Raw genomic sequence first — 12,468 nt, forward strand, 5'->3', positions numbered from 1 at the left:
TTTTTTTAATAGGCATTATATAGATAAATAATTGATATACTAAGTAAATAAAAATAAAAACTTGAATGACATAATTTATGGATAATAAATTATTAATATATTCTATCACATGACACTGGAGGGAAAAACGATATATATAAATTGAAGATAAAAAATGGACGCATGGGACTAGTTTAAAATACCATGGTTTCTCAATAAAATGGATATAGTGAGAAAAAAATTACATCCGAAGTATAATGAAATAAACTGAAGAAAAGAATAAAGAAATAAAAACGTAAGTGGGCAATAGGAAGGGAGGAGGGAGTGATAATCGAGTATGAGAAGGGAGGAGACCTAGAAAGTTGGGGGTGGAGAAGCTGAGAGAATTGTTAAATGAGGGTTGTTGTGTACATGTTGAAGGAAGTGAAAATGGGAGATGATATATTGGTGGGCCAAACAATGTTATAGGAACTATATCATCTTCCCACATAGGATATTGCTCCCAAAGAGGCCCTTATTATAACCAGGTGGGTCCAGCACAAACATAACTCAACTAGCATAAATGTGTACAATCAGCTTTGAAGTCGAAAATTCAATCCCACCCCACATGATATATATACATATATAACTAAGTGGAATTTTGCATTTTTCTATTTAGTCACCTCAATTAAATTTTATAGCTCATCTATATTTAAGTTTGAAAGCCTTTGATCCTTAAACTACTTAAATTGACAAGTCACAGTTGTCTTAGTTTTGAACAAAACTCAACCCATACCAACCAAAACTACACTATTTTTAATCTAAAATCTTCCGCAACAGATTTAAGAGCAAATTTGGCAGCCATGAACAAATAAACATACCATTAAAAGAAAAATAAAAGAAAAGAAAAAGAAACTAATAAAAACACATCCATCTTTGAAAGAACTACTGATTTTATACAAATGAAATTCCTTTCTAGTTTACCATTACACACTTCATACATTAAATAGTGAGCCAACGATTCCATGGAATAAAAAGTTTGATTCAACCAAAGAAGTTTCTGCTGCTTCCCCACAGATGTGAACTTCACTGCAGAAAATAACCAGGTCATGATCGCCTCGCTTCAAGGACCATACGCAGCCTCGTGACTCATAACTTTCTCACAGTGAAAAGCGATTGATGACCTTCTATGCATTTCATCAAACCATTTTCCATCTTGTCGTTTCGTTTTCGTTGTTTCCATTATATTATGGACGAGGCCAATGTATTGTTATCTCAAGTGGATGAAGCGTGATTGAGAATGGTTTGTCGAGTCACCTTCGTCATCTGATGTTGTGAGCTGAAGACGGGGAGCCTAACACAAGAATACGAGTAGGCTCAAACATCGTATTTGTTAAATGTGAACGGCTAGACATCAAGCTTCAGAGAGAACAGATATCCAGAACCAATTTTCAGAAATATGCCCTCTCTACTACCATATGTTTATCATGGTTGGTGTTCTAATAGAGGACAGTACAATCATAATTTTTTTTCTCTTAAAAAACAAAAAGCTTACTATTGAAGAGTGAAAAAAGTACAACTAGATGGACCCAAACACTCTTTATTATTATTTTTATTAATCATTTATTTTGCCCAAAAATTGTACCAAAAGTACACTGGACCCAGTGACGCACTGACACTTTTTTACAAATCTTTAACTTTCCCCTGAAAATTTACTATTTTGAAGCATTTCAAAAACTTCAAGATTAGTTGGTAAGAGTTTGAAGCTTAACAACCAAAAAGAACTAAAAAGGCATTTATTCTTACTTTTTTTACCCTTTTTGCATTTAATATCCACGGACTCATGGGTCCTTAACATGATTTTTCTATTTCAAATCATGGCTGATCCGATTCTGTTTTATATGATAATATTTATTAGGAGTGAGATTTGAACTCCCAATTTCTTAGTCGATGACAGATGTTTTAACTAATTAAACTATATTCAAGTTGACAGCGAGTGATCAAATCAGGTTAGCTTATATGCAGCGAGACTACATTAAACCAATACATGGTACTTAAAATTAGAAACATGGTTAAACAAGAGAATAAGGTTCTAACACAATAGGCCAACAATATTCATAGGTACCCTATTTTGGATCAACCACATCGAAAGTCCAAGCAGTTCATATGATGAAATGTTCTTCAGAACAAATCTAGATACAGACTGCATCGCTAACCTGATAATGACGCCGCCGTTGAATGGAAGTAAATGCCTTAACCATGACATATATTGGTAGAAGAATCCCAACAATTCTCAAGATCATTAACTGAAATATACAGCACATGAACTTCTGGTTCTTCATTGGTCTCAACAATGGAAAAGGTCCAAGGGAAGGAAAAGTAGATGGGGAAACCGAGAAACAAACTTACCATTAACAACGTGAATGAATACCCTCCAGCTCCACTAATTACAATTGGTAGAGTATGGCGCAAAACGAGAAGAGCGATAAACTGCACCATATATACAAATATGATTAGAAGTTTCAAAATGGGGAATGTTGGTCAATCCAACTAACCTAATGATACAAATATGAGCAAGGAGAATGCATGTTTAAATCCTATTTTAGTTATGAACATCAGTACGTGTTTCATTCTCATCCTTAAGCTTCAAAAATCAACTTTTAATATTATATTTCATCTCCTAAACTTAAAATAAAGGACTACGTAAATTATTTTCATTAATATTTAACAATCCCACATTTAGCATACTACACGTGACCTTCATCACAATAGGACCACCTTCACAAGCGAATTAAAAGGAATCAACTAGCAAAAAAACGAATTAATACTTTTTGATCTGCAGAAGGCATAACCAATTATCGAGGCACTTAAATTTGTTTACAAAAATAAGGAAACTGAAATGAATTAAAATGAAGAGGTAGGGAATACAATTACTGCAACCACGCGGCAGCACAATATGCTTCTCGGAGAGGGAGCGAAAAATTCATCGAAGTCAGAATCGAGATACTCCTGATCGGGTGTACCTGCAGGTACATGCAGGTTCAGTCTAGACATCTCCCAATTTCCCCTAAGGCCACAAAATTTAATGATAGCACTGTTATATCAATAGTGTTGAAAAAATGAATGAACAAGAATTGAATAACAAGGTATACTAGAGAAATTGCATGTGAAATGAAATGCATTGTGGAAGAGAGGTAAATGGATAACCTGAAATGAATTGGTGAACTAATATCTCCACAATAAAATACAGGAGGAGGTGCAGTATACCCTGGTTTAAAGTCCTACAGAATAAGAAAAAAGGCTTCTTACTACCATAAATTTAGCCATGCAATGAGACATTTAAAGAAAACAAAATAAAATAAAAACACCAAACCTGGTGGCAAATCTCACAGATTGTATTGCCTTTCTCGTTGCTCCACCGCTGAACGCACTTTCGATGAGCATACTGCAATTATCAACACTAATTGGAAGCTAATTATCAAGGTGAACCATCTAAATGAACACAGGGAGGATTGGAAAGGGAAAGGAAACCAAGAATAGTACAGGATGCTCTATCCGTGCCATGAATCTGATTCTAACCTTTTCAGTATAGTAACAAGTACTTATAAACTAGGATACCTGACTTAGCAAGTGTTTTATAGCATATTATAACATCCTGGGAAAAGATTTGGGGAGGAAGATAAATTTGGATACTGAACTATATGCAGCAAATGTTGACAGGAATGTTATTCAAACCAGTTTAGTCACCCATACAATTTGGAAAAGAGGGATTACAAAAATAGCTATCTGAGTTTTATAATTAAAACTAGTTGGTGTTGACTAAACTAAATCTAACCTTCAAGCTGCCACAGCAAGAGCATGGTGTCTCCATATTTGAGTCATCATCCTCATCATGACAAATTCTGCACTGAACAATACTTGAAGGTGACACGGATTCGACATCAATATTCAGAGAAGATATCATATTATCTGCATTTGTTGATGCCATAGGGTGACAAATTCTGCTTTTTCTCTGAATAGTAGCTTCAAGGTTTGATTCAGTGAGCAACTGATCCACCAACAGCACAAAATGATCCCCCATTCTTCAATTGCCCAATAGACATTGGTATGAATGAATGTCAATAAAGTAAAATAAAATAAGCCAAATAACATTGACAACTATGTAGATCAGTTTTGTTTGTCTCAGTGACCAACATCCATTGGAATTCAGATTGCTTCTCAGCATAATATATTGATAGATAAAGAGCAGAAAATATAGAAAGAAAAGAAACTTTCAAACTTGTGGAATTTAAATCCCATGGAGCGATGGTGTAACTGGTAAGGGCTGTGGAATTGGGATGTTTGGAGATATCATCCAAGATATCAAGTTCAATTCCTAGGTGGAAAAAAATACTTATTTAAAATCCTTGTTGTTTTTCTAAAGTTGGTTTTATGGTGGGAAAAGCTTCTCGAAGATCAATGAGGTGAGCCATGAGCATGCAAGGAATGAGACAGCTGATTCCCCAGTTCTTCAAAAGTAGAAAAATAAAAAGATGATGAAGAAAGATTCATTAATTTTACCTGAAGATTAGACATAATGTAATAATAATAAATCTGCATATAAATAATCATCAGATGCAGAAGAAAAGAAAAGGGAACAAAAATCTGAGTATTAAATGTGTTGTGAAAAGTAAAAAAATGTGTAAATGTACAATCAGATTCTCCATCATCTTGCTAAGGAAGTAAAGAAACTAAAGGTTTGAGCCCTTGGAACTTCACTTTTTTGGGCATCAATTGTTAGAAAGTTCAACTGCTGCAGAACAGTTGAAACTGTTTATTTCTTTTGAGAAGTTTATTTTGAGCATAATGCTATAGGTACTTCCAAAAATAAAAACTAAATATTTATAGATGTTTATTTCCCTCCCTATTTTCTCCATATGTTAAGATGGAGGAGCAATAGTAAACTAATTCCAAGAAGAAAGAAGTCTCTTTAATCAATGAAATGGATCCTAGTTTGACAAACAAGCAAGATCATGAGATATAGCACTTTCGGACAAATGAAAAACCAACCGCTCCATACGGCTATCCTTTTAAGTTATCTTTTTTAGGGGAAAATAGACAAACTTTTCACTGATACTCGAAAATTTACATCAATGCTCTAAATACAATTTTGTTTATATCACTGCTCTAAGTACAATTTTGTTTACTCCAATGAAAAGAAGTTAGAGATGTTTGGAGGTACCCTCCAGAGTTCAAGGTTCAAACCCAAGGTTGAAAACTTAGGTGCTGTTTGATAAAGCTTAAATACCAATTTCTACTTATAAGTTCCTTCGTTTTGTTATCAACTTTTTATTAATATTGAAAAAAATAAGTCAAGTTTTGAAATAAGAATAAAGTAGCTTTTGTTTTTGGAATTTGACAAAGAATTCAAGTGTTTCTTTAAGAAATGTGAGTATGAAAATTGGAAAGAAACAAGCATAAATTTCAAAAACAAAAAAACTAAAAATATCAAATGACCCTTAATAATTTAAAAGACTTATCATCCCTAGAGATTGATCTTTGAATGGGCAAAGCATTCACAAAAATGAGTAGGAATAGCCCTATGGGCCACGGGCATTATGCATGGATTTTGCCCCAAAGAAAGTAGTTCCTAAGACCTCTGAACTGATTCAGACGTTTGAACTCATCATTCATAGTTTAAGACTGAGCATGAAAACATAATCACAATCATGTTCACTTTTTGAAGCTTTGGCAGCACCTCATTACAAAAATTGTAAGAATGAAAGGAAAAAAAAAACCACTAAGAACACCAAAAACCAAACAACACATCAAGTTATTAATACCACATAAGTGATATAAAAACTCAAAGAACACACACAAACACACACACAACATTGGACCCACAATGGGAAACCAAACAAAAACAAAACCCAGAAATCAAAACCGAAGAAATTCATGAAAACAGCAACCCAGATCAAGAAAAGTCTAAAATTAACGAAAATGCACGAAAAGAAACAATGGCATCAACCTTCAAACAACAAGCATCATGATTGGCAATTGAACAAACACGTTACAGACAAAAACTTATGAACAGGATGTGAGTTAAGATTAAATGCAAGAGAAAAAGAGGAAACAAGGATGCTTACGAAAATGAGAATAGAATTTGTGCGATAGAAGAAACAAACAATATCAGCCTTCTTTTCCTCCTCCTGCTGGTTTTCGAAAGAGGAAGCAAGAGATGGAGTGTTCTTACAATTCCATTTACATTTCTCAAAGAAAATTTGATAATTTCAGTAACCCAAATCAACAAACAACCAATTATTTATAGCGAAAAATGGATTGAGAGAAGCAAAGTTTGTGCTCTTTTTTCCCTCTTTTTCTAGGAGAATGTAGCGGGAGAAGGAGAAATAGGAGAGATTCTTCCAACCGCAGAAGGTAAGTCCTTGTCCTTCATAAAACGATATCTCAATTCGCCGTTTAACAAATCCGAATATCATCAATTTCTCGAGGGATATTTTCATTTTCTCATATATGAAAAATTATTTTAAATAACAAAATTACTAAAAATATTTTCAAATAATAGCAAAATATCACGGTCTATCTATGTTAGACTATTATCTATGTCTATCATGACACAAATAGATATATCGCGATTTTTTGTAGATAGACTAAAAAATTTTACTATATTTAAAAATATTTTGATCAATTTTCTTATATTTAAAAACAACTCTATATATTAATTTGATTAAAACTTTTATGGATGTATCAATTTATGCTCTTGTTCAAATTTTGTTGTAAGAATATCATTTGTTTGTATAAATTAATTTTTTTAAATTTTCATAAGTAAATCAATTTTAATCATTTTTTAAAATTACCTTTTAAAATAATCTTTGAAAAAATTTTACACGTGTAAATTTATTCGAATATTAATTTTACAAAATGGATAGTTAGAGTTGATGGATAGATAATTTCAAAATGAAATGTTAATTAAGAATCTAAATTGATTCACTTATAAAAATTTAAAACTTTAATGCATGCAATTATAAGTTCACATCATATTTTTTTCAGAAGAATGTGTAAATCGATACAATTATAAAATTATAAAATTTTAATTGTTATAATTATTAGATTATTATTTTGACCGATTCAATCCAAAATTTAGGATCATTATAAATTAACATTTTTCCTATCTCTTTTTAGGAAAAAAATTTGTAGTTATAAGAAAGTTAAATAACAAATTGTGTGCACACTTTTATTTTTTATTTTTTAATTTTTTTTTTGGCATTTTAGTTAAACACGTGGAAATGATGATTTGAACCTCTAAATTTTCAAGTCAATGGTATATACCTACACAAGTTAAATTATGATCACGTTGACAGTTTTGATGTTTGCACAATGAGCCTTTAAACCTTCGTTTTATTTTTTTTATGTGAATCTCTAAACTTTAAAGACTACTTATTAGGTATTTCGACTTTTATTTATATATTTAATGCATCTATAAATTTTATAATATAAAATTGAAAATTAAAAAATTGATTACATACTCGAGAAAATTGGTTGATGTATTATACAATTTTTAAATTTTAGGGACTAAATAAATATAAATTAATAATTAATGAACTAACTTCTAGTCTAACCTTCTATAAATAAAAAATCCACGAATGAAAAGATTAATTTACTTCGAATATTAGTCCAATTTTTACCCTGAATTATATTCTCAGAGGAAAATCTAAGTTTTTACTTTGAAGTTAATAAGATAGTCAATTTTAACAATAAAAAAAAGTATTACCGAAGTGTCCAAATAATCGCTAATTTAATTTAAATTAGGTATTACACAAAATTTAATGAGATACAATCAACTATTAAATGGTTCTCCCAAAATTCCACAAATTCCCAATCATTTAACCTTACCATTGTACTTCTCTAAAACCTCGTCAAGTTGGTTCTCTATTTTGTAACACATTTAATATTATGTGTTTACGTAGTTTCAACCATTTCTTTTAGCAAAATAATTGAAAATATTTATAAATATAACAAAATTTCAGAATCTATCAATGATAAACACTAATAGACACTAATTTCTATTAGTGTCTATTAGTGTTTATCATTGATAGATTCTGAAATTTTGCTATATTTGTGAATATTTATTTCATTTTTGATATATTTGAAAACAACCATAATTAACTTAATTAAAATAAAAGTTGAAAAGCTTATTCAACTTTAATTAGTTTTAAATATCTAATTTTAATCCGTATACTTTCAGTAAATCTTAAATTTAGCCCATGTTGTTAGTTTATGGTTGATTTTTTTTAAAAAAAAAACCTTTTATTATCTATTAACATTTTTACTACAAATTTCAGAAATACATATACATATGGTATTTTTTTTGTCTGAAAATTATTATTATTTTTATATAACCAATTTCAATAAAAAAAATGAATTTTAATGAACTAAATCTAAGATCTATTCAAAGTACGTAGACTAAAATTTAACTTTTAAAAGTATATAGATTCAAATTGAACAAACTCTAAAGTACTGAGACTAGAATGCTATTTTAACCTATCGAATAACTATTCAAATCTAAAGTTCAATTATATGCAATTAAAAATTTTGAGTAAAAGTTATCCATTTTATTAAGTGTAATTTTTTCCTACTATTTTACCTTTGTTTGTTTGTGTTATTCTTTTTCTTTTTTCCTTTTGTAAGTTTTAAAATCTAACATCTCTTTATTAAACTTGATAGTTTGTTGAATTACCACAACTATAATTGATGAAAAGAAAAAGGTCATTGAATTTAAGAAAAGTAATAGAAGTAAAGCTTGTTGGAAATATAATGCTTATTCATAGTAAAATTTATGCCAACACTTTATGCCAAAAGTTGACCTATCTTACTCAGTTTAAAGGTAACCAAAAAAAAAAAAAAAAAAAAAAAAAAAAAAAAAAAAAAAAAAAAAAAAAATTATCCTACTTTTTACTTTGGATTTTTTATTTTTTTATTTTTATTTTTAAATCTTACACCTTCTTATTAAACTATGAGGGGCTGTTTGGGGCACTGAGATGATATAGAATGTGGAGAGTTTTGATCGAGTATGATCGAGTACGTTCAAGCACTGAGATGATATATAATACACAGAAAGAAAATGACGGTGAGATACGAAACACGTTTCGAAAATGGGCCCACAAACAATTAAAATCGGTGAAATAGGATAATGGACCTCCAACACTGAGATGATATAGGATGTGAGGATATACTATCTTATGTTGGCCCCCAACAACCCAAGATACTTTATTGTGCTAATATGTTCTTTTTTTTAAAAAAGAAAAAAGAAAAAAAGAAAGAAGAAAGGAAAACCAAAACTATGATACTTTGTTGGAGTATAATCATTAAAATTGATGTAAAAAAACATTGAAATTAGAAAAAGTGAGAAATAATGTAAAGATGAAATACAATACTAATCAACCTTAAAATGAAATAAATGATGATAACCACACATATATTTTGAATCAATCCTAATCTTTTATGTAGTTACTAAATAATATCACATGCCTTTTATTTTTTGTATATCAACATGTCATCTTCATTCTTTGTTTTATGAAAATGATATTTTTTTTTTTAACAAATTTCAAATTTCAAAAGTAAGAATACAAAATTTCAAAATCTAAAGGAAAAATTAAAACCAACCACAAAATTCAGCCAATATATATAGAGAGAGTGAGGGGTTAAAATACAAGTTTAGCTTCCGAATTTATTTGTGTATAATAATAAAATTTTCAATTTAGTTTTTGATAAATTTATTTATCAAATAATTTCTACGTAATTGAGTTTGATTTCCTTCTATTCAATTCAACCTAGTCAATTATAACATTTTTTGTTTAGTTTTCATTAATTAGTAAAAAATAATCATTACATTTTTGTTTAGTTTTCGTTAATAACTATGGAGTACAAAAGTATAAATCTCAAATTTTAAGAGGACATACTAATTATTACAGATCTATACTCATGAGGATGAAATTTAATTTAGTTCAAACAAATTTAATAAGTACATTAATTCTAAGTAGTTAGTGTGATAAAGTTTATTATAATAAATTATAAATAGTTTAAAGCTTAAATCATGGTTACACTTGGGATTTTAGACAATGGGCAGTCGAATAAAATCATAAATGTTATCTAATTAAATATGACCTATACATATTCATATTTTAGTTCGCGCAACTGACATTCAAAATGTGTAAACAATAAAGAAAAAAATTGTGGTTTGAATCTTCATGTCTATATTGTACTAAAAATCTATATTGTACTAAAAAAGCCTATACCTATTCCTTTTAGTATAAATTATGTAAAATAACTAAAATTATTTTTATTAATCCATAATCAAAATTGTCGCAAATGTAATGGATTTACATTCATGTATCAATGGTCTCTATCGCAAAGGAAATGATTAAGATTCCTTTGATAATGTTACTATAAATTGATGCAATTGTAATAACAAATTTATTAGTGTTGAAACTTATGAAATATAGATGATTACTAGAATGCCCTTTTTATATTTCTAATCATTTAAAAAGTGATAACTAAATAATATGTTATAAGAATTGAAGTATCATTTTTATGTACTCATTCAATTTCTTAAAAAAGTTTTAACATTTTTATGTACTAATTGTTGGAATGATTATTGACGACATGATACTTTATCATTATCATTTTCATTATGGCTCAGACAAAATTGTAAAATCAATATCTATAATCTTACCAAAAATGATGTACGACCATTTAGACCACAAGTACCATTACCGATTATAACGGTTGGAATGATAATTGATGACGAGGACAAAGTCTAAAAATCTTTAAAATGTTTACGCAGAAAAATGAGTGGACCCCACATAATTTTCAAACGTAATCAGATTCGAGCATCACATCTCTGCAATAGGATTACAGATGGGGATTATAGATTTTGTTGTAGGGCCCACGGTTCATTACGATAAAAAAAATATTAGTAAACAACAATAAGGTCATGTTTACCAAACTGTAATAATATTGGTGTAATCGTAATGGAATTCTATTGATGAATCAATTGTAATGAGCCTAAATCGCAAATGTAATTGAATTGCTTTTGATTGTGTTTACTTATAATTATGAATTTTGTCACATTTATTGTTACTGTTATCATTATCTCTAAGGGTAACGGTAACAGTAACAGTAAATATGTCAAAATTCATAATTTTTCTTGTGGAACAGTAACAATAATGGTAATCATAACAGTAGCAATAACAATATGATATAATTCTAAAAGACAATTGGATTGAGCACACTCCGCTCATCAATCAGTTTACATTTTTTTATTACAAATTTGGAAATGGGCCCCATGTTGGGGATGTCCCAGAACTCATGTAAATTTTGTGTTAAACATTATATTTATCAATAAAATATTATTGAGTATCTTATTCAATAAAGTTGTTGATTTTGCATTCTATTTTGAAAATCCAATAAACATATCAATGGCTATAGTATGAATACTTTAACTTTACGTGGTGACATAAACATGATCAAATTAATAGTATATAGCCTAAATGGTCTATAAGTATATGGATGAAATTGAGTATCTCATCCTAGTAACACTATTGGATGCGATCCATTTTGTATAGGTAATACAAATGATGTGATCTACAGATCATTCATATAGAGACATGTGAGTGGGGGCATCCCATGCAATGAGTTTGCATATAGACTAGACCATGAAATAGTCACTTTTCTTTATAACGACTGTTTAGTGTTAAAACTGAATATTTCATACTTAAGTAACCTAGGATAACTCGATTTTAATCCTGAGCTAGTTATGAACTCCTGTTTATTCGGGATTATCCTTTGTTCTGCATGGGTGGGAGTAGTCCAATAAACCTTCCATTTTGGGGATACGATCGGATAGATAGCTGATGACATAGCCCTGCAAGATAGAATTCACTCCTACCCATTTTAAGGTTAGCAGATAGGTTGCTATCTTAAATGCTGATTCCAAGTATTGAACAATTGGGTCCCCGCCTTCTCATGATGGAGAAGGACATGATTCATAAATAGTATTATGAATCAAAATTGTTCATTAGAAGGTCGACTTACTAATTATGGTTTATATGGACAGAAATATATCTACAGTGAGGAAAATGCAACTATTGAGCTATAGTGGTGTGTCTTGATAGTTAACGAATAGTAATTAATTTGATTAAAGAGTTTTAACGAATTAATTACAAATTGTAGGAGCTCATGATCTATAGGTCCATTAGGTCCCTCTACTAGCTCATTAAATTGGAATAACAAATTGAGTGTTGATGTATGAAACTAGGGTTATGAATTTGAAATGTTCAAATTCAATTTTTAGGGTTTTCAATTGATTGTATATGATACAATTAAAAACGTTTAGTTTAATCGAAATTAAACGAAATTGGACAATCAATTAATATTTAAATTATGATTTAAATATAAAATTGATTTATTGGTGATATTTTATTAATTTAATATTTAGATATTAAATTAATATTT

General features: G+C 29.6%; 1 protein-coding gene across 8 annotated transcripts; it reads right to left on the minus strand.

Annotated features, from left to right (window-relative positions):
* Nucleotides 1-891: 891 nt before the first annotated feature.
* LOC120088347 lies at nt 892-6,464 on the minus strand. 8 transcript variants are annotated; one of them, XM_039045854.1, is made up of 8 exons: nt 6,084-6,464; nt 3,794-4,040; nt 3,332-3,403; nt 3,166-3,239; nt 2,893-3,025; nt 2,368-2,448; nt 2,175-2,288; nt 892-1,312 (listed from the first exon to the last, which is right to left on the minus strand). In XM_039045854.1, exons 2-8 carry the CDS (start codon nt 4,037-4,039, stop codon nt 1,229-1,231), a joined length of 804 nt encoding a protein of 267 aa, XP_038901782.1. In that variant the 5' UTR covers nt 4,040; nt 6,084-6,464; the 3' UTR covers nt 892-1,228. The 8 variants fall into 8 exon arrangements, with proteins under 8 accessions (XP_038901782.1, XP_038901619.1, XP_038902003.1 ...); XM_039045691.1 differs by having other exon boundaries at nt 2,887-3,025; nt 3,794-4,466; nt 6,084-6,458; XM_039046075.1 differs by having other exon boundaries at nt 2,887-3,025; nt 3,794-4,006; nt 6,084-6,455.
* Between the last annotated feature and the right edge of the window lie 6,004 nt (nt 6,465-12,468).

This window comes from Benincasa hispida, chromosome 1 (genome assembly GCF_009727055.1).
Source record: "Benincasa hispida cultivar B227 chromosome 1, ASM972705v1, whole genome shotgun sequence".
NCBI lineage: Eukaryota > Viridiplantae > Streptophyta > Magnoliopsida > Cucurbitales > Cucurbitaceae > Benincasa > Benincasa hispida.